This window comes from Phoxinus phoxinus, assembly GCF_949152265.1.
Source record: "Phoxinus phoxinus genome assembly, chromosome: 1".
In the NCBI taxonomy this organism is placed as follows: domain Eukaryota; kingdom Metazoa; phylum Chordata; class Actinopteri; order Cypriniformes; family Leuciscidae; genus Phoxinus; species Phoxinus phoxinus.
Window position 1 is genome coordinate 5,799,596 of NC_136876.1, and position 22,564 is coordinate 5,822,159.

The window sequence follows — 22,564 nt, forward strand, 5'->3', positions numbered from 1 at the left end:
TCTCCAGCAGAGGTTCAGACAGTAGAAGGCCAGCGTCAGCACAGCAGTTTCTCGTTCTCTCCAGCAGAGGCTCAGACAGTAGAAGGCCAGTGTCAGCACAGCAGTTTCTCATTCTCTCCAGCAGAGGTTCAGACAGTAGAAGGCCAGCGTCAGCACAGCAGTTTCTCGTTCTCTCCAGCAGAGGCTCAGACAGTAGAAGGTCAGTGTCAGCACAGCAGTTTCTCGTTCTCTCCAGCAGAGGTTCAGACAGTAGAAGGCCAGCGTCAGCACAGCAGTTTCTCGTTCTCTCCAGCAGAGGCTCAGACAGTAGAAGGCCAGTGTCAGCACAGCAGTTTCTCATTCTCTCCAGCAGAGGTTCAGACAGTAGAAGGCCAGCGTCAGCACAGCAGTTTCTCGTTCTCTCCAGCAGAGGCTCAGACAGTAGAAGGCCAGTGTCAGCACAGCAGTTTCTCATTCTCTCCAGCAGAGGTTCAGACAGTAGAAGGTCAGTGTCAGCACAGCAGTTTCTCGTTCTCTCCAGCAGAGGATCAGACAGTAGAAGGCTAGCGTCACCGCAGCAGTTTCTCGTTCTCTCCAGCAGAGGCTCAGACAGTAGAAGGCCAGCGTCAGCACAGCAGTTTCTCGTTCTCTCCAGCAGAGGTTCAGACAGTAGAAGACTAGCGTCAGTGCAGCAGTTTCTCGTTCTCTCCAGCAGAGGCTCAGACAGTAGAAGGCCAGTGTCAGCGCAGCAGTTTCTCGTTCTCTCCAGCAGAGGCTCAGACAGTAGAAGGCCAGCGTCAGCACAGCAGTTTCTCGTTCTCTCCAGCAGAGGCTCAGACAGTAGAAGGCCAGTGTCAGCACAGCAGTTTCTCGTTCTCTCCAGCAGAGGATCAGACAGTAGAAGGCCAGTGTCAGTGCAGCAGTTTCTCATTCTCTCCAGCAGAGGCTCGGACAGTAGAAGGCCAGGGTCAGCACAGCAGTTTCTCGTTCTCTCCAGCAGAGGATCAGACAGTAGAAGGCCAGCGTCAGCACAGCACTGCTTATAATACTCAGGATTAGCTCAAGTTATCAGCATAACACACCCGGGTCACAGGAGGCTGTTTATCTGGAACTGTAGATGCAGACCAACAATATGAAACAGTCAAACACTGCGGCGCATACGTTCCTCCCGCACTGAATATAGTCACCCCGTGACAGTTACCGCTGTGGTAAATAATTGAGCCTACCGCAGTACTGTCGCACGCACGCTCACTGTTTATCCAGCACCGGGTTTGGAATGAACGATGTCCACAGACAAGGTAGAGTATGATGCATGATGTCTTGAAAGTATGATGTATTGCGACATGACTATTGTAACGCTTGACTACAGAAACGCGACCCGATCTGCACATCTTACATAGTGTTGTTATAGAAGATAAAGGGCCGCAAAGCAGAGGCATACGTGCCTTTCACCGACTTGATGAACGATTTTGGAAACATTATTTTAAGGTAAAAAAATCTTCTTTAGTGTTGCTTTGACCAAACAGACCCAATTTTGCCAAGTGATGCATACATGACATACTCATAATAAAAAGGTTGCTGCTCATAAGTCATTCTGAATAGACACATAACCAACATATATTTAGAAAGCCAACCCTTGAAAGTTCACAGTTCAAGACTCAAAATGAATCAGACTGTTATTAAAATTGAGATATATAAGCTCAAACATAAAAACATTATGTGAATGTAGTATTGCAGCTCATAACCACAACTAAAGTGTAGCCACAATTGTGGTCATGCTTCATTTCAAATCTGAGCCGCTCTTGTGATGACGATCTTTTCTCTCTCAATAGCACATCGTCTCCCCCTACTCTCCATTCAGGGCATTTCATGTCATCAGTCCAGCATTCATATTACCATTGAAGCAATATCATGAACACAGTATTCCTGTGACTATACCTACAGTGTGTCACGTGTGCAGTCAAATATCAAACTGGAATTGATGTTAATTATTTTACTCATTATACAAATGTGTAAAGCAACACTTCTCTATCATGCACTGACATTGTGTCACTATAGCAACTCTAGCCGGACATCGTGTCACTATAGCAACTCTAGCCGGACATCGTGTCACTATAGCAACTCTAGCCGGACATCGTGTCACTATAGCAACTCTAGCCGGACATCGTGTCACTATAGCAACTCTAGCCGGACATCGTGTCACTATAGCAACTCTAGCCGGACATCGTGTCACTATAGCAACTCTAGCCTGACATCGTGTCACTATAGCAACTCTAGCCGGACATCGTGTCACTATAGCAACTCTAGCCGGATGTAAACACTCAGTGGATGAGATCAGAGGAAGTAAATAACCACAGGAGGGGCCGATGATGTTTAAAGGAAGAGATGTAACTATATATAATGACGAGGAGGAGCTGTAACTACATATAATGAAGAGGAAGACTGACAGAAACAGAAAATGTCTGATAAGTGTGATCTGTGTCTGCTGGGACTGATCATTCTCTCTTCACTTCTCACAGGTAAAGAAATCTGTATTTTCTCTAAACACATTTAGTGGAATTAGTCTGGAAAGAGTTCATTTGAACATGTATGACAGAGTTTAAATAATGTTGTTAAATTCATACATAAATATATTTAGCTGAATTGAGTGTTAGCATTAGCACATTATGCTCGCATGTGTTGAGCTGTGTAACTGCGCCATTTTAGGTCCGTGTTCTTCGCTTTGTGAATTGATGATAAATGAGAACAGAGACCTCTTTATATTGTATTTCTTACATGTATGTTTTATGTGGAGTTGTATGTGGTTGCACTGGTGCGCATAACTTTTTTATTTAGGTGCACCCACATTTTGGGTCGCCTTTAACGCCACATTTTCAAGGTCACCTTTTTATCACGCTCCATATACATTCATATATATTATGTAAATGATTTTAAACAAGAATAAGTGTAATACTAGGTTAGTAGGTTAATACTTTTTTTTATTTGAAGCACAATTATACTGTATATAAAAATAAAACATGTTTTAAGTGCTTCACTGAGCTGCCAAACTAAAACATTTTAAGCAAAATAAAAAATTTCTATGTTTAAAAGTGCTTCCCTGAGCTGATGGCTGAGTAGCTGCATGTCTGGGCTGTTGTCAGAGCATTGACCGGGGAGAGTGTTGGGGGACAGGCCTACTTTTCTTTAAGACAAAACTCTGTCTATTTCTTTTCATTGTTCGTCGCCTGTTTTCTTGCCTTTATTTTGCTGATGCTGATTGCTGTGGCCTCGTTTGTGTGGCCACATGTGCCTGATGAAGACCTGAGGGTCGAAACGTTGCCTTTTTTAATAATAAAATCCATTTTGGAAGCAATTAATATCAGTGTGCGGACTTCACACTTCTTTATTTTTGAACTTGCAAAACCTACAATCAAATCTGAGATTTCTCAACGGCAATCGGGTGAAAGAGACAAATTTATCTGTCTAGCTCCATAGACTCCCATTCATTGAATGGAAGTGATTACGACCAGAGATACCGCTTGATGGCATCATGGCATCCGAAGCGCGACCAGAATGTCTTCTAGCAAAAACTCTTCTAGCACTTGTGTTTACCTGTGTCCGCTGTGTTGTGTGTTTACCTGTGTCCGCTGTGTTGTGTGTTTACCTGTGTCCGCTGTGTTGTGTGTTTACCTGTGTCCGCTGTGTTGTGTGTTTACCTGTGTCCGCTGTGTTGTGTGTTTACCTGTGTCCGCTGTGTTGTGTGTTTACCTGTGTCCGCAGTGTTGTGTGTTTACCTGTGTCCGCTGTGTTGTGTGTTTACCTGTGTCCGCTGTGTTGTGTGTTTACCTGTGTCCGCTGTGTTGTGTGTTTACCTGTGTCCGCTGTGTTGTGTGTTTACCTGTGTCCGCTGTGTTGTGTGTTTACCTGTGTCCGCTGTGTTGTGTGTTTACCTGTGTCAGCTGTGTTGTGTGTTTACCTGTGTCCGCTGTGTTGTGTGTTTACCTGTGTCCGCTGTGTTGTGTGTTTACCTGTGTCAGCTGTGTTGTGTGTTTACCTGTGTCAGCTGTGTTGTGTGTTTACCTGTGTCCGCTGTGTTGTGTGTTTACCTGTGTCAGCTGTGTTGTGTGTTTACCTGTGTCCGCTGTGTTGTGTGTTTACCTGTGTCAGCTGTGTTGTGTGTTTACCTGTGTCCGCTGTGTTGTGTGTTTACCTGTGTCCGCTGTGTTGTGTGTTTACCCATGTCAGCTGTGTTGTGTGTTTACCTGTGTCAGCTGTGTTGTGTGTTTACCTGTGTCAGCTGTGCTGTGTGTTTACCTGTGTCAGCTGTGTTGTGTGTTTACCTGTGTCAGCTGTGTTGTGTGTTTACCTGTGTCTGCTGTGTTGTGTGTTTACCTGTGTCCGCTGTGTTGTGTGTTTACCTATGTCAGCTGTGTTGTGTGTTTACCTGTGTCCGCTGTGTTGTGTGTTTACCTGTGTCCGCAGTGTTGTGTGTTTACCTGTGTCCGCTGTGTTGTGTGTTTACCTGTGTCCGCTGTGTTGTGTGTTTACCTGTGTCCGCTGTGCTGTGTGTTTACCTGTGTCCGCTGTGTTGTGTGTTTTCCTGTGTCCGCTGTGTTGTGTGTTTACCTGTGTCAGCTGTGTTGTGTGTTTACCTGTGTCAGCTGTGTTGTGTGTTTACCTGTGTCAGCTGTGTTGTGTGTTTACCTGTGTCAGCTGTGTTGTGTGTTTACCTGTGTCCGCTGTGTTGTGTGTTTACCTGTGTCAGCTGTGTTGTGTGTTTACCTGTGTCCGCTGTGTTGTGTGTTTACCTGTGTCCGCTGTGTTGTGTGTTTACCTGTGTCCGCTGTGTTGTGTGTTTACCTGTGTCAGCTGTGTTGTGTGTTTACCTGTGTCTGCTGTGTTGTGTGTTTACCTGTGTCCGCTGTGTTGTGTGTTTACCTATGTCAGCTGTGTTGTGTGTTTACCTGTGTCCGTTGTGTTGTGTTTACCTGTGTCAGCTGTGTTGTGCATTTACCTGTGTCAGCTGTGTTGTGTGTTTACCCGTGTCCGCTGTGTTGTGTGTTTACCTGTGTCCGCTGTGTTGTGTGTTTACCTGTGTCCGCTGTGTCGTGTGTTTACCTGCGTCAGCTGTGTTGTGTGTTTACCTGTGACCGCTGTGTTGTGTGTTTACCTGTGTCAGCTGTGTTGTGTGTTTACCTGTGTCCGCTGTGTTGTGTGTTTACATGTGTCAGCTGTGTTGTGTGTTTACCTGTGTCCGCTGTGTTGTGTGTTTACCTGTGTCCGCTGTGTTGTGCGTTTACCTGTGTCCGCTGTGTTGTGTGTTTACCTGTGTCCGCTGTGTTGTGTGTTTACCTGTGTCAGCTGTGTTGTGTGTTTACCTGTGTCAGCTGTGTTGTGTGTTTACCTGTGTCCGCTGTGTTGTGTGTTTACCTGTGTCAGCTGTGTTGTCTGTTTACCTGTGTCAGCTGTGTTGTCTGTTTACCTGTGTCAGCTGTGTTGTCTGTTTACCTGTGTCCTCTGTGTTGTCGATGCCTCGAGAGAAAAGAGTGCAGAGCTGAAAGCACCAAAGTGACTGAAGAATTGCCGTAAAGCAGCATCTCTGGTCGTACGATGTGTATGACGTCATTGATATTTTAAAAGACTTTTTAAAGCAAATAAGTGACTCTAAAAAATCTAACACCCAGCAATGTGTAATTTCTTTGCATCTCCTTTCGAATACAACATTCAAATTACTAGACAAAAAATTATATCCTGAGAAAAGTGAATTTTGAGGGGTATAGCTCCATAGACCTCCATTCATTCTGCACTCGTCCTGTGAGCGCCCTCATGTGGAGCCAGAGTGGAACTGCAACCAGTTCAGAAGCCGGAAGTTTAATGAGAGTGGCAGTTCTCCCCTTATTAGACATTGGCTGTTTCTCAATACCAAGTACGCAAACTTCGGACTTGCGCCCTTGGCAGTTCAGACTTGCCAAGTTCGTCTTAGGAGAACGAACTCCCGAGGACGAAAGTCCGGTTATTTTGCAAATGGAACAGCGGCGTTCTTGATCGCGTCACTCAGCACGCTCTGGCTACTCCGGTTATCTTTTTATGTATATTTTAGGCAACAATAAAACGAAATATGGTATAAAACAACACTCTGCCTCTTTTCATTTAAAAAAAATCTTAAACCCATTAAATGGCCACACAAATGTGGTTCAGGAAACGTGTACATTGATTATCTTCACTGCATATATTTATAACAACACAAAATATAAAACACAACCCTGATTCTTTTAGTTTTCATTTAAAAAATATGAAACATTATTGAACATTAAAACTGACATTTAATAAACAGAGACGGGGTTGTGTCATTTTATTTTATTATACATGTACAGTGAAAAGAATGTATAATACAATAAATATAAAAAATATTCTATATAGCCTAAATTAAAATTACACAACACTGACTCTTTTTGTTAAATGTCAGTTTTAATGTTCTGATATCCAGTATAAAAGTATAAGTAAATAAAAATAAATAAATAAAGCAAACAATTCAGTCAAACATAAGTCAGCTTAAAATAGCCTATAGCTCAAGTTAAATAGCCTAAATATATAAAATTATGAAACTTCACTTTGCCCTCAGCCAAAACGACTTGCCATGGAACAAATATAGATTAATGAGACCAAAGATCGCCCGTTAGATATACCCAAGACGAATTATATCTCATGTTTAACCACTAGACTAGACACCAGAGCCAGCGGCAAACATCAGAAGCACTAGCCGAGGAAAAGCTGGTCCAGTCGGGGTAATTGAGCGCTGAACACCCGGTGATCGCCTGGATCTCACAACTCCGAAAACATCAGATACATTTTTCAAATAGGCGCTATCTTTATAAATAAACCACAGATTTGAGCTTTAAACAACTACATTCTCGGCTGAAACTCTCTTAGAATTACATTTCGTGACACGATAACAGTAGTATTTTAATATTAAGCGGGTTTTCTCCTCTGCCATTGACGCTTGCTGGTGGGGCGAGATGAATCCTGGGATACCTGTCAGTCTCAAGTCTGCACAAGTCACCTCTACATGCATCCTCGGTAAAAGGGGCGGATCAAGAACACATCCGGGGATTTGAACTGGACTTCGCTAGATGTGAACTTTGAATTGGAACAGTACTTGGGTAGCGAGTCAGCGACTGATGACGTTTCACAAGTCCACAAGAACACAAGTACAGACAAGAACGCATATTGAGAAACGGCTATTCTCAAAAAACACGGGTATATTCTTCCGGATTTCAATCGAATTACACAATTTATTATAATTTAAACTGCAACACAAAACTTGAGAAAATAAACACGGGAATATTCTTCTGGATGATTACACAATCTAAAACATTTTTTTTTTTTTAAATCAACGTGATGATAAAAAAAACACAGATTCTCTTACATCCTCTGCTAGATCTCCTCCATCTATCTGACTCACGCGAAACTGAAGTGCGCTGTCTCTCACAGAACTCTCTGGCAATGTTTTTTTTCCGTGCTGCAAACTGATGCTGAACTTTCCCAGTTCACACCATACTCTCGTGCAAACTTTCGTCACCGAGCTCAAAGTGTGTGTGAACGTGTCGTTGACTGCTGTCAGCTTTCTCAGCGCTGAACTTCACTCACTCATCGCGAGAGAGAAAACTGCGTTGCCTTTTCCCGTCGTTCACCCCCTGCAGCCTGAACTTGAGGGTCAAAGTATACAGTTCTCGCTGTCAAACGGACGCTCTCAGAATACACAATAAAATGCAGCCATTGGATGGCTTGTTTTACACACTTAAACAAACATTTGAAAAAATAAAAAAATCCATCAACACTTTGTTTGGATGTGTGTATCTTTTCAGACCCAAATACAAATAATGAACTTCTCTTCTCATTTAAAAAACAAAACAAAACAGTTCTACATTTACATTTATAGTTTTTGCTTTTTATGCTTTTCATTATTAATATAATGATCACTGAGATATACTGTGTTTCAGGAACCAGTGGAGATGATGATGTGTTCATCAGTTCTGGTGGAAATGTGCGTCTGTCCTGTAATAAAGCTCTTCATGACTGCACATCAACTACATGGATCTACAACAGATTCAGAGATTCAACAGTTGAACTGATTACTGGAGGGATAAAGAAGAAAGACACAGAGAGACACGAGAGACTGAGTCTGGAGTCTGACTGCTCTCTGAACATCATGAACGTCACAGAAGAAGATTATGGAGAATACACCTGCAGACAATTTGTGAATGGACAGAAACAAGGAACTGATGCTCGTGTTTTTCTGCATGTTCTTCATGGTAAGTTTATGATGATGTGGTCAATTTAAAAAGAGCAGATTCTTTATTAAACTCAGATGATGATTGAAGAGTGTGTGATTTGTGTCTTGTGTTCAGTTTCAGTGTCTTCATCATCATCATCATCATCATCATCTCCATCATCTTCATCCTCACAGACTGAGATCAGTCCAGGCCGCTCTGTGACTCTCTACTGTCAGTTATATACAGATACTGGATACCCCTGTGATGATTGGGTCAGTTCTGAGGGTCTTGAGCTGTTGTGGGTGAATCAGACTGGTGTTGATCTGAAGACAGACTCCAGATATCAGATATCATCATTATCATCAGATCAATATCGCTGTATCATCACTCTGACTACAACACTCCTGGATGAAGATGACAACAGAGAGTGGAGATGTCGGCTTACTCACAGAGATCAACTCAAGACCTCAGTCAGATACACTGTCAAGTATTCAGGTGAGAAACAGTGTGAGAAGATCCTCATAATATCAGTAACACTAATGTCTATCAGTATCACTGTGTGTGTGTGTGTGTGTGTGTGTGTGTGTGTGTGTGTGTGTGTGTGTGTGTGTGTGTGTGTGTGTGTGTGTGTGTGTGTGTGTAGATCCTCATAATGTCAGTAACACTAATGTCTATCAGTATCACTGTGTGTGTGTGTGTGTGTGTGTGTGTGTGTGTGTGTGTGTGTGTGTGTGTGTGTGTGTGTGTGTGTGTGTGTGTGTGTGTGTGTGTGTGTGTGTGTGTGAAGATCCTCATAATGTCAGTAACACTAATGTCTATCAGTATCACTGAACCAGAACAAACTGAGGAACAAAAACTTCTTTGACTCTCACAGAAGAGAAACTCAAAGCATTGCTTCAAACTAATGAACTGCAGTGAAGTGACCGGCCAACAAGTGATGCTGGAAATAATCAAGGAATTGATTCTTAACAGCAAAAATGTTTACTTTTTATGTAATGTGATGATCAAAGTTAAAATATGATGGTCATATTGTACAGTATTAATGATCTGAACTAACATTCATCTTCACAGCTCCAGCTTTATCAACGACAGCAGTGAATCCAGTCCACATCACACACTCTCAGGATCCCTCAACTATACACACACACGTTTCTAAAGGTACATCATCACTGTCTTTCTCACATCAGTGCTTTCCAGTGCGTAATGCTGGAGTTATCTTCAGTGTTAACTCATCGAAATATGACTGTCATATTCTACAGTATGATTGTCACAGTGAGTTGTTGTTTTAGTTTCATGTCATGGACTTTTATGGTGCGTCCCAATTAGTGTGTTTATGCATATTCTAGACATGTGTAGTATAAACAGTGAGTGTGTGTTCATGTCACACTTCGGCTCTTTCACTCAATTCTCCCAGAAAGCATCAAAGACTTCAGATTTTGGCCTAGAATCAGAGGAGTCTTTTAGGATTTGCAAAATTTGCCTCAGACGGACAAAATCACACAGTGCACAGACAATTTGGATTGCAAGCTTCTAGCAGGCTTTCATTTTTTATAACAATTACACACGCGTGATCTGTGATCTGATCTGATCTGACTGTTCTGAAGTTAGATGCTACATATTTTCTAACTGATCGGACTTACGGTTTTCCTAAAAATGTCTAAAACTCTGCAAAATCCCATTGACTTTCATTGCGGACTGTTCAAATGAGCCAAGACTGTTCATACTGTCAAAAATTCACATCTTAACACCTTGAAGCCCATTAGACTCCATTAAACTGCCATTCTATGTACTATTTCTAATCCACTGAGACTCATTTAAACTTATAAACTTATGAATTATACACTTATAATGCTCAATCATCACTTAATTAGTCTCTTAATTATCTCATTAGTTTTAACACTGATTCAGAGTTACTTTAACAGTCTGTAGAGTGGGACCATAAGTACTCTGAGCAGAGTTACATGAAATCTGGGGGTTTTGCTGAGTGGGTTCTCATGTTGGATTACTCTCTTTAGTTTGGTCAAATAAAGTTTAAGCTGCTAGGTTTGCTACGCCTCACCTCATCTTCCTCCTCATGCTGGATATTATTATGATGCATCTCAACTAACATTCATCCTTTTCAGCTCAAGCTGATACAACACCAGCAGTCACAATCCCACAAGGTACATAATCCCAGTCTTCTGTCTGTGTCTATAACTGTCCCCGATCTGCCCTGTCCGTCTCTGACTCTGTGCTCGATCTCTTCTTCAGTCATAGTGATTTCTGTCGCTGCAGTCGCTGTTGTTCTTCTTGCTCTTCTCTGGCTGATCTGCAGAAAAAGAGCCGGTGAGTTTTCAGATTTACTCCTTTACAACAATTAAAAACAGTTCAGATGAGCAAACACACACATCATGTTCAGACTGTAAGTATCATAGAAACATGTGAAGATTATATGAAAATCTCAAACAGAAGATTATTCCTGCTGAGAAATCCTGTAATGTCAATCTCAAATAGTTATTAAGTCAAAAATTTGTATTCATTTTAATGCTTCAACAAAATCTGATTGTTGAAAATCTTAATACTTAATATTTTGTTTTATTAAGTATTAATAAAATTTTTTTTATTGTTTTATACTCATATTTCATGAGGCACTTGTTTTCAGATAATAAAAGAGGGACTGGCGACTCACCGGTGAGTTCAGTAATGCAGATTTAGATTTGATTTCTGTCTTTAAAGCTCAATAAAGTGTCATTAATGCAGTTTAACTGTTTGTTCTGAAGGTCAAAGATGAGAATGAACATAAAGGGACGTATGAGACGATCAACATGTCCATTCCTCCCGCCGCAAGAGCCGATGTGAGTCACTAAACCATCAAACATTACGTTCACTGTCTGTTCTATAATGTGATTTAAAAGCTTCTGTGTTATTCTACATATTATAGTGAGAGATGTGTGTGTTCTGTGTGTTAAACTCGACTCTCTGCACGTTTGCATTGATGTTTAGGAGCAGACAGATGATGTGACTTATTCTGAGGTCACTTCTTCCCATACAAAGCCAGTAAAATCGCTCGATGTGAGTAGATACCAGCACATGAGTTTGACTCTCAGATAAATGAAGCTCATACACTAATAATAATAATAATAATAATAATAATAATCGCTGCTGTTCAAACACTGATGGACAGAATCTGTTCTTTCAGGATCATAATGATACAGTGACTTATGCTGCCATCAGAAGAAGAGAAGATCAACCGCAGGATCAACTTTACGCCTCGGTGAACAAGAACTAGACCTTCACAAATAAACATTAATGATACAGATCATGAGCTCATCATATCAGCATATCTGGTGTTTGGAGGAATTATATATGTGTGTGTGAACGAGCTGATATTTGTTGAATGTCCGGTGAATATGAATGAGATTTATTAGTCATCATCTGGTCTGTCGTCGGTCAGAGCACAGAATCTCTTCTATATCATCACAGCTTCAGTAAAGATAGAGATTGAAGTCCTGATGTGTTTTCATACTGACCAGACTCAATCTAGTGTCTCACAAGCCTCTTCCATGACTGAAGTCTGTGTATCCGCTGTATTTCTGTCTGAAAGCTTCATCTTCATGCAGAAATGATCTTCTTGCTTCAGCTTGTATATCCGCTGTTTCTTCTACAGAGAGACGTCCGTCTGAGAATTACATCAGTGTCGCTCACATTATATTGCCATCAAATATTCTACAACTTGTGTATATGTCACGCAATTAATGTTAGTTATTACTTTCTTTTTTTCACATGTGACAATAAAGAGCATGAGAAATCATGGGTTAAAAGAAAAGTTTTTGTCTCTTCCGTTCCTGTAAAAACAGACAGAACTAAACTTGCTCCTTTTAAAAACCCACAAGCCGCCATTGGAAACCAGAAGTACGTTTGGGCGTAACTACACTCTGGGCCAGCATTGGGGTGGCCAGTGGGGTGGCCAGGAGTCGACCAGGGTGGCGCCATTGCTCTCCTCAGAGCAAGACACATGAAAGCCCGCATGGAGTTTGCTAAAAAACACCCCAAGGACTCCAAGATGGTGATAAATAAGATTATCTGGTCTGATGAGTCCAAGATATAACTTTTTGGCCTTAATTCTAAGCGGTATGTGTGGAGAAAACCAGGCACCGCTCATCACCTGTCCAATACAGTCTCAACAGTGAAGAATGGTGTGGGGGTGTTTTGCAGCTACAGGGACAGGACGACTGGTTGCAATCGAGGGAAAGATGAATGCGGCCAAGTACAGGGATATCCTGGACGAAAATCTTCTCCAGAGCGCTCTGGACCTCAGACTGGGCCGAAGGTTCACCTTCCAATAAGACAATGACCCTAAGCACACAGATAAAATAACGAAGGAGTGGCTTCACAACAACTCCGTGACTGTTCTTGAATGGCCCAGCCAGAGCCCTGACTTTAACCCAATTGAGCATCTCTGTGATATTTCAGTTTTTCTTTTTTAATAAATGTGCAAAAATGTCAACAATTATGTGTTTTTCTGTCAATATGGGGTGCTGTGTGTACAATAATGAGGAAAATAAATTAACTTAAATGATTTTAGCAAATGGCTGGAATATAACAAAGAGTGAAACATTTAAGGGGGTCTGAATACTTTCCGTACCCACTGTAAATGAAGCTCATGCACTAATAATAATAATAATAATAATAATCGCTGTGGTTCAAACACTGATGGACAGAATCTGTTCTTTCAGGATCATAATGATACAGTGACTTATGCTGCCATCAGAAGAAGAGAAGATCAACCGCAGGATCAACTTTACGCCTCGGTGAACAAGAACTAGACCTTCACAAATAAACATTAAAGGAACACTCCGACTTTTTGGGACTTTAGCCTATTCACCGTATCCCCCAGAGTTAGATAAGTCCATACATACCTTTTTCATCTCCGTGCGCGCTATAAGTCAGTTTGACGCACCCACCGCTAGCCTAGCTTAGCACAAAGACTGGATGTAAATGATTGCAGCTAGCATACTAATCCAAATAAGTGACAAAATAACGCAAACATTTTCCTATTTACATGTTGTGATTTGTATAGTCACAGAGTGTACAAAAAACAAAGTCACATGAGACACAGACATATTTTAACCGTATAAATACTGGGAACTATATTTCTCTGAAGGCGAAGCACTGCTACTTGGGCGGATTGATAATCGCAGCACCTGAGACGCGCCTCCCATTCTCCCATCAAGTTAGTTTTTTATAGATCACAACCTTTGCGTGGGAACTGGCGTACGTACGTTTCCAGCCCCGTTTTGTGCGTACGCACGCTTTATAAATGAGACCCCTGGTCTGTCGTCGGTCAGAGCACAGAATCTCTTCTATATCATCACAGCTTCAGTAAAGATTGAGATTGAAGTCCTGATGTGTTTTCATACTGACCAGACTCAATCTAGTGTCTCACAAGCCTCTTCCATGACTGAAGTCTGTGTATCCGCTGTATTTCTGTCTGAAAGCTTCTTCTTCATGCAGAAATGATCCTCTTGCTTCAGCTTGTATATCCGCTGTTTCTTCTACAGAGAGACGCCCGTCTGAGAATTACATCAGTGTCGCTCACATTATATTGCCATACAATATTCTACAACTTGTCTTTGCAGTGTGTATATGTCACGCAATTAATGTTAGTTATTACTTTCTTTTTTCACATGTGGCAATAAAGAGCATGATAAATCATGGGTTAAAAAAGTTTTTGTCTCTTCCGTTCCTGTAAAAACAGACAGAACTAAACTTGCTCCTTTTAAAAACCCTCTATTTTTAAACCCACCAGCCGCCACTGGAAACCAGAAGTACGTTTGGGCGTAACCACACTCTGGGCTACAAGGAAATGCTGAACATTTGGACACCATGTTTCACAGTCTCTAGACACTTCCTCAAATCTGCTTCACAGCTTTATCAGCGCTTTAACCGTTTCTGAGAACAGAGCTATTCTCTGAACGTGTTCAAATCATCCTGCACTTGATGCTGCACTTGAAGTCCATTCCAGAGTCTTATATCTGAGCTTTCTCTATTCTCCCGAGTAACTCTCTCAGTTAAATTATCTAAACGAGATCATCTGAGGTTTTGCATATGTGATAGTCCTATTACTCTTTATTTTGCAGATTTTAAACACACATAAACACTAACATTTTACGTGAAGCATTGGCTTTATCGCATTTGCTGTCGATGAAGAAATCATGTTACTGCCATGATGGTGTAGTTACAGCATCTACCAGCAGAGGGTTGAGGAGATTATTCAAACACTCAAATGACCCTTCGCAGGGAGCTTGATTGACAGATGATCTGACCAATCATACTTCGCCATCCGCCATTTTGTCCGACAATGCAGAGTTAGTAGATTACATGGGAGGATTTGAACTTGAGAAGCGGAGTGTACTTTCCGCAGTTAAAACAACATTCCTTCTGATGTTTATTCATGTTGATTTGATGCTATAAATGAACTAGAAGGAAGAGATGATCGGTTCACGAGCGGCTTTAACTGAGGCGACACAGCGATCTGACCAACATATTAAAGAGCCACAAAACGGTATTTATTGTTTAAATTTCTTTTAAAAAATGACCAAATTTGAAAGGACTTTGTTTAATATGTTTAATATTAACCGCAAAGTAACCTGGGGTCTGTTCCATAAAAGATGCTAAGAAAAGCGGGGATTAAACTCCAAAACGCGACTTGAATAAACCTAACAAATAAGTTGGGGCTAAAGCGGTTTCATAAAAGGTAATTCAAGTTCACGCAATCCCACTAATTTGATCCAGGTTTATCTAGTCTAGATAACTGCGTGTGCACGCGTTTCTTAAGCAGCCCTGGAGGTCGATCATAGATCAAATCGATCCACCATCAAACTTCATATATTTTGTGCTGTTTTATGCGTTTGAGACATGGGGTTTGCAAAAGGTACATTTCACAGGAATATTCTCCATCTGAAAATCTTAGAAAGTTGTGCAAATAGTTCAATTTTGCTGTAAACTTCACATTGAACGAGCGCTGCTGCGCGCATGCGCGCCAAATAGGAGCGCAATAATTCTGACTAATATACATTTTGCTTGGAAAATTAATAGGCTATGCGATATTTTATAACACCAGAAATATCTTCTGATTATAATAATTTATCTTTAGGATGTTGGATCAGTTGCAGTGAACTTATATCTCATTACACTCATTTTATACTTATAATAAAACAATTAAACAGAAGTAGGCCTAATTCAGGGAATACATTTTTTTTAGGAAACCAAATATAATAAAGATACAAAATATAGTTTTGGGTTTAGGACCTAAGCTACTTAAAAAAGATAACTTATACTTATTTCATTAGAATGCTAGGAATTACAGCTTTTAAAGCAATCTTTTTTCTTTCTTTTGTGGAGAAAGCAAGAAGGTTTGGTTAGATTTAGTTTATACAGTGCATTATGGAGAGGATAACATAAAATTATGAGCAAAAGTATACATTTTGAAAAGATATGTGCAACTCTAAAATCAAAGAATATTCCATAAAATAAAGGAATACACATTGGCCTATAACTAAATAACCTTCCCTCCCGTAATTCTAGTTATTTGTTATTTTATTTATTTACTTATTTAAAGCTGCAGTCCGTCGTTTTTCCTCTTTGTCGCCATCTCTGTTAGAAATCTGCAATTGCAGTTATTCGCGGAATTATTAACTGTGCGTGGGTAGTAAATCGGCATGAAACAGCGCGGATGAACACAATGTATTGAGGCTGCTGCGTCGCTGTGGATACTGTACTATCATCAGCAATCTCAGAGTATACTTTTTGAAAGTGTCAACATTAGAATTTTCATCGGAAAATGTCATCTGAACAAGTAAGTAACATTCACGTTTGTTCTGACCAAATTCGGGGAGTGGGGGGAAGCATTGCAGTAGGCTATATCATGCTGATTAAATCTAACGATTGCTTATATCACGTCAAAACGTGAAAAATATATTTTTTCTGTAGCCACTCTGAAGTCCGAAGTCTTTTTGTTTTACAACTGGTGAATCTCCAGTTGTCACTGGTGATTGTCGCTTTAAACTTTCGGGATCCGCCATACCAAGTGCTAAGCTAATCTCTTCTCCACCTCCATCATCCACACACGCTAGCCGGGGACTCCTTCTCTATGTGTACAGAAGTGATGTGATGACGCAAAGACATGCTCGAAATTCCCGCGGAAATCCACCAGTACCACTGGAATTAAAATCATTATTACAAGCTTACCGTTGTGAATCGAGGTAAGGCAAGCAGATCGTTTTGAACACTGGCTGGTTACGTTTTTTTTCAAAAATGTCTTTTTTGATATTTTTAAACCCAAAAAAGTGCCGGACTGCAGCTTTAATATTTGATATTTAAATAATATTACTTTAATAACTTATTATGAATTAAGTGTCATTATAAGAGTTTGATATAAATATGTGAATGTTTGATTTTTTCCATTTTTCATATGTAAAAGTGTCTAACTGTACTTAATGGTTGTTGTTCTAATTGTTTTTATGTGTTGGTGGGTATTATCACAAAAGAAAAAAGTAGAAGGAAAAATAAGATTTATTGGGGGGAAATATTATGTCTTTAAGGGAACTGTCCATTTGTATAATTGTGTTAAATGTATTTGAATTGAAAGACATAATAAAGTACATAATATATATATATATATATATATATATATATATATATATATATATATATATGCTAAAATATTGGTTGTTGGACATTAGATGTGCCTTATTTAGAATTTTAAACCTACAATTTAGTGTATTTTTATGATATAAATAACTGTAAAGGGACTATTGTAATGGGGTAAATCAAGTGTAGGTTAATATAAGCTCAGATTCATCTTACCAGTTTAAATGTATACTGTGCTTTTGTAATTATTTATTTTAAATGTTCTGTTTCAAATTTTTTTAAAACTATCTAATTAAATCACAAAATATTCAACCAGTAAGAAAAGAAAACCTGTAGGATATATATGTATATGTATATATATATTTATATATGTATAACCCCGACATATATATGTTTGTAGGTCTATATTGTCTAATTTATCATTGTCTTATTTAAGTTGATTTTCTTTACTGTATATTTATTTTTGGACTTATAGTGGTTAATAAAGTCAAATAATGGTATGAGAGATTGTCAGTAATTGTGTTCCTATTGGTCAGTGTTAGAGGATCTGTGCAACAACTGAGGCTTAGCCTGACAGTTAGCCTGCCCTGGACCAGGCTAGTTTCCCAGCATAAGTTGCCAGGGTAACTGAGTTTGAACTATTTTAAGTTTGCTTTATGAAACAGAATCAACCGACAATAAGTCTGACTAACCAAAATAAGCCTGGCTTGTATTCTAATCTTGTTTTATGGAACAGCCCCCTGGTCTGTCTGTCAGTGTGTTGTCAGTGTCTCTCTGCTCCACGATGTGTGTTTCACTGCGTGAGAACATGGTGTGGCGTGAGAGAGGCGTGGCTTGTCGAACATAGCGACAGTAACTAAGGGGGGCGGGTCTTTGCGAACGGTCAATTCCTGACCCAAACCCAGTGAAAACAGTGAGGATCCGGCACTCTTTTAAAAAGATTTTCGGGCTATATATACTTTTGGACTCATATATATATTACAAAAAGATGATTGTGTACAGACTGTTTAATGTACAAGGGCAGCATGAATGTTCTTCCACAACTCAGGAAGACTATCAACAAAATTGTACCTGCAAAAATAGTATCAATTAAAAAAAATCATAAACATTATTTGTTTTAATCACACGCTCACACACACTACAACAATGTCTTGATTAATTGTTCAGATCTTCAGAACAGATCTTCACACAAACCAGGAAGTGACATCGTGGTCTAAATGTGCTTGAATTATGTAAGATTCTGTTTCATGGATGATTTCAGTGTATTGACAATAAGAAAAAAGAAAAATCATTAGCAATAAGAATAAGTTTGTCATGTTTGATGATTGATTAATCTCTCACTGAACTCTACACATGGTCTGTTCTGCTTTAGCTCCGATTAAAAGAAGTGCCTTCATACTCTCACTCTCCTTTATTGCTCTCTCTTTCTCCTGTATTGCTCTCTCTTTCTCCTGTATTGCTCTCTCTTTCTCCTTTACTGTTCTCTCTTTCTCCTTTATTGCTCTCTCTTCCTCCTCAGGATTCACCACCGCCAGAAGTTGATCATAGTCTGCTCTGTATAGATGAGCGACGGCTTCATTCAGCGCTTCTCGGTGCGACTCCTCTACTAAACTCCAGTATATGTTCTGCCATTCTGACTGGGAGACCGGTTTGTGCTCCTGTTTGAACTGCTTCACTTTCTCATACAGTTTCTGCTTCTGAATCTCCTGAATGTGTTTCTTTGATTCATCAAACATGTGGTTTGTAAAGTGTCCTCCATTTTCCGCCACCATCTTCTCTATTTTTCTCATCAGATCTTTGACTTGTAGGAAACCAGCAGACGTATTGTCCAGACAGAAGAATCGGTTTCCACAACTCTCTACAAGTTCTTTAAGATCTGGATCACTTTCCTGTAGAAACTGCTCAATGGTTTTCTTTTCTTTCTTCAACTGGTTTGTGTGAGAGAAGAGGATTACGGTGTATTTTTCCATCTGTTCTCCGAACACTTCTTTGAGTTTCTCCACTGTGTTTTTCTCCTCCTCAGTGAATGTGCCCACTTTAATCACGATAATAAAAGCATGTGGTCCAGGAGAAGCGTAAGTTATGCATTTGACTATTTCAGTTTCAACCTCCTCATCAGTGAGTTCAGTATCATAAAGTCCAGGAGTGTCGATCACTGAGATCTCTCTGCCAAACCTCACTGTAGTTTCTGCCTGACACTGTTTCGTCACAGAGTTTGAACTGGTTAAAGATTCAAACAGGTTTCTGCCGATGAGGGTGTTTCCAGTGGCACTTTTCCCAGATCCAGTTTTTCCCAGCAGAACCAGTCTGATCTGGTCTTTCCTCTCAGGAATCACATCAACCTTATCTGGATCTTCTCCTGAAACTACAACAGAAACATCAAACCACATCAATGCATTGTTATGTCTCAATAATGTTACATATAATGCATTTGTAGATGCTCTTAAAGGGTTAGTTCACCCAAAAATGAAAATAATGTCATTAATGACTCACCCTCATGTCGTTCTAAGCCCGTAAGACCTCCGTTCATCTTCGGAACACAGTTTAAGATATTTTAGATTTAGTCCGAGAGCTTTCTGTCCCTCCATTGAAACTGTATATACAGTATACTGTCCATGTCCATAAAGGTAATATAAACATCATCAAAGTAGTCCATGTGACATCAGTGGGTTAGTTAGAAGTTTTTAAAAGCATCGAAAATACTTTTTGGTCCAAAAATAACACAAAATAAGACTTTATTCAGCATTGTATTCTCTCCCGGGTCTGTTGTGAATCTGCGTTCAGGACTCCGCAGTGACGCTGCTGGCGTAAGACGCTGATGACGTGTTATCTGGTGCGCCCGAGCTTCGTTTACAGTCTGAGGGAGACGCACGCTATATTCAAGCTATTCTACATTGTTTGCGTGGATATCATTTTTTTAATGGTGCGTAAATGTGCATGTCGCGGATGAGACACTTTTACAGCGTGCGTTTCCCTCAGACTATAAATGAAGCTCGGGCGCACCAGATAACACGTCATCAGCGTCTTACGCCATCAGCGTAACTGTGAAGGATTGACAACAGACCCGGGAGAGAATACAATGCGTAATAAAGTCTTATTTTGTGTTATTTTTGGACCAAAAAGTATTTTCGATGCTTCAAAAACTTCTAACTAACCCACTGATGTCACATGGACTACTTTGATGATGTTTATATTACCTTTATGGACATGGACAGTATACTGTATATACAGCTTCAATGGAGGGACAGAAATCTCTCGGACTAAATCTAAAATATCTTAAACTGTGTCCCGAAGATGAACGGAGGTCTCACGGGCTTAGAACGACATGAGGGTGAGTCATTAATGACATTATTTTCATTTTTGGGTGAACTAACCCTTTAACTAATCTGAGCATCACAAACATAAGTGCATTACACTGAATAAATAACTTGTGTGTATTATTGAATTAACATACAACAAATCATCTTACAATCTACAAAAATGTCCTTGCTGTAACTCCTTATTCGGTCCATGATAAATTTCCCTTCGTTCTTCATCATCATTCCTTCAATCTTGTGCAGTAGTTCTGGGACTTGATCACTATGTTTACACTTGTTATTGAAACAGTGAAAGTTTCCTCCACACTCAGTCACCAGTCGCTGGAGATCCTCGTGATCTTGTAGATGTTCATCAATGGTCTGATCCAGATCCTCCAGCTCATCTCCACGTGTGAACAGAATCATGATGTACTTCTGAACTTCAGGACCTAACAAACACTTGATATAATCCAGGATCTCCTCCTCGTTTCCCACGGGTTCCTCTAGAGGAACGGTCAGCAGAACTGCACTGAGTCCTGGTGAACATCGAGAGACCAGCTGATCCTTCATCTTCTCCAGCTTCTCTTTATTCACATCTGGATCCAGCAGATCTGGAGGATCAATCACACACACCGGCTTCTCTCCGATCTGAGTTACTTCCTCACACACTTCAGCTTCATGTTTCTTCTTAACTTTAAACCTCTTTTCTCCCAGTATAGTGTTTCCAGATGAGCTTTTCCCAGAGCCGTTTCTCCCCATCAGGAAAACCCGGATCACCGGATCATCTGGACTGGATCTGATCTCCGACATCTCTGAAACAGACAGATAATATAGAGTATGACTGTAAAGATAAGGCATTATACAAGTTTAACCCCCAAAAACCAGGCTTAATCTAGTCCCAGTTTTAACTGCATATTTGAGCTGTCCTAACTGAAAGCAGATCTTAAAATGCGTCACTGCCATTGTTTTGTCTCAAGATCCACACTTTATTTTTATTTTTATAAAAACTACTTAAATATATATTGAACTAAGGCCTAATCCTGGCTTAATCTAAACCCATATAAAACTGGGCCTAAGAGTTTAATAAAACATGAATCTCTACAAACACACAGCAGTCAGTAAAAATATATTTGTCAGCTCAATGTGAAAGTGATCTGGATGTTTCTGAGTCATTTACAATGATATTCATAGGAAACATGATTTATGAAGAACATTATCTCAAACTGAACTACAATACAACTAAACACTTCACATTGAGAGAATCCAATCTAACTCAAATGAAAGTACTTGTTTCTTACTTAAAGTAAACACACACTCTCTTACCAGGAAGAGTTTTAGGCCTCGTCGCCAAAACTGATCACAATCCAAAGAAAATATTTCTGAGAAAATAATAAGCAATTCACAACATAAGAACAATCTCAACAAATATTTGTCCTGTTTTATAATATCAATAATTTAAGACATAAAACTCACAGTTGCCGGAAACATAAACTCCCCAGGAGTCGACCTGCAAATCCAGTTTGTTGAGATTTTCTTCCTCTTCTGGAAAGGCTCCTCCTTCTGCTTTACCGGTACACAATATCCCTGATTCCTGAATGTTTCTGTCCTCAGATCTGCTCATTTTCAGCTCATTTTGGGGGTTTGTAGTCGAGAGGAAGAATAAATAAATGAGTCCGTCTAAAGTTTTTTTTTGGATATTAACATTTTTTGTCAGGCTCCTATTATAACCATGTACCGGCATTTCTGAATGGGCTGAGGCTGGGATTTAGTGAGTTTGAAGTGAAAGTATACACTGTAAAAATTAAAACATAGATTTTATTTATATCTAATTAATAAAAATGAGGCAATATATTACAAGCAATATTATTAATTAAATTTAACAAATTAGAATTGAGTAATAATTAATCAAATTAATTTCTTAAATGTTAACCATTTAAAATGAGTAAAAATGACAAAATATATGTTATTGCCAACATTGAAGACACCTGATGTTAACAAGCAGAACCACTGAAGGAGAAAACCATAATTAACCATTATGAAAGAGATCACCATTATGGAGATCATTGTGTGTTTTAGTTTGTCAACTTTGTCCTGTTTCTGTCTCCCCATGTGTCTCCTGAGTTGGGGTTTGGCATTGGCTGATCCGACCTTCCTAGACTGAGGAAAATCCACCAGTCATTTATCACAGTATTTTTAAGATCCGTTTTAAATAACTTTTCTACGTCTTTTTCTACTAAAATGTAATAAATTTGGAATACATTTACACATCTGCCTCTTGTTAACTTGTCTCTTTGCGGGGATAAAGGTATTAGCCACACTACATTACGGGGAGAGTTGGGGTTCCTCCTGCCCATCATCAGGGGGTGGCGTAGTCAGAATTAAAATAAGGTAACTGCATGTCAGGAA

At 39.8% G+C, this 22,564-nt stretch overlaps 2 protein-coding genes across 3 annotated transcripts; one reads left to right on the plus strand and one right to left on the minus strand.

The window, feature by feature from the left end:
- The first annotated feature begins 2,367 nt into the window (after positions 1-2,367).
- On the plus strand, positions 2,368-12,027 carry LOC306983458 (uncharacterized protein). The gene is made up of 10 exons (XM_079583870.1): positions 2,368-2,498; positions 7,959-8,270; positions 8,367-8,726; positions 9,303-9,389; positions 10,355-10,393; positions 10,482-10,556; positions 10,873-10,901; positions 10,991-11,065; positions 11,214-11,282; positions 11,410-12,027. The coding sequence occupies exons 1-10, from the start codon at positions 2,438-2,440 to the stop codon at positions 11,497-11,499; spliced, it is 1,197 nt and encodes a 398-aa protein (XP_079439996.1). The 5' UTR covers positions 2,368-2,437; the 3' UTR covers positions 11,500-12,027.
- Positions 12,028-17,852: 5,825 nt separating this feature from the next.
- Positions 17,853-21,737, minus strand: LOC306983709 (GTPase IMAP family member 8-like). 2 transcript variants are annotated; one of them, XM_079584324.1, is made up of 4 exons: positions 21,632-21,737; positions 21,457-21,537; positions 20,332-20,970; positions 17,853-19,227 (listed from the first exon to the last, which is right to left on the minus strand). In XM_079584324.1, the coding sequence occupies exons 3-4, from the start codon at positions 20,966-20,968 to the stop codon at positions 18,200-18,202; spliced, it is 1,665 nt and encodes a 554-aa protein (XP_079440450.1). In that variant the 5' UTR covers positions 20,969-20,970; positions 21,457-21,537; positions 21,632-21,737; the 3' UTR covers positions 17,853-18,199. The 2 variants fall into 2 exon arrangements, with proteins under 2 accessions (XP_079440450.1, XP_079440449.1); XM_079584323.1 differs by having other exon boundaries at positions 21,482-21,537; positions 21,632-21,736.
- Positions 21,738-22,564: the final 827 nt, after the last annotated feature.

Coding starts and splice junctions, on each gene's coding strand:
- LOC306983458 (XM_079583870.1), top strand. CDS start 2,438: ATGTCTGATAAGTGTGATCTGTGTCTGCTGGGACTGATCATTCTCTCT. Junction 10,394..10,481: donor AGCAGTCACAATCCCACAAG/GTACATAATCCC, acceptor TCTCTTCTTCAG/TCATAGTGATTTCTGTCGCT. Junction 11,066..11,213: donor CTCCCGCCGCAAGAGCCGAT/GTGAGTCACTAA, acceptor ATTGATGTTTAG/GAGCAGACAGATGATGTGAC.
- LOC306983709 (XM_079584324.1), bottom strand. CDS start 20,968: ATGTCGGAGATCAGATCCAGTCCAGATGATCCGGTGATCCGGGTTTTC. Junction 19,228..20,331: donor CAAGGACATTTTTGTAGATT/GTAAGATGATTT, acceptor TTTCTGTTGTAG/TTTCAGGAGAAGATCCAGAT.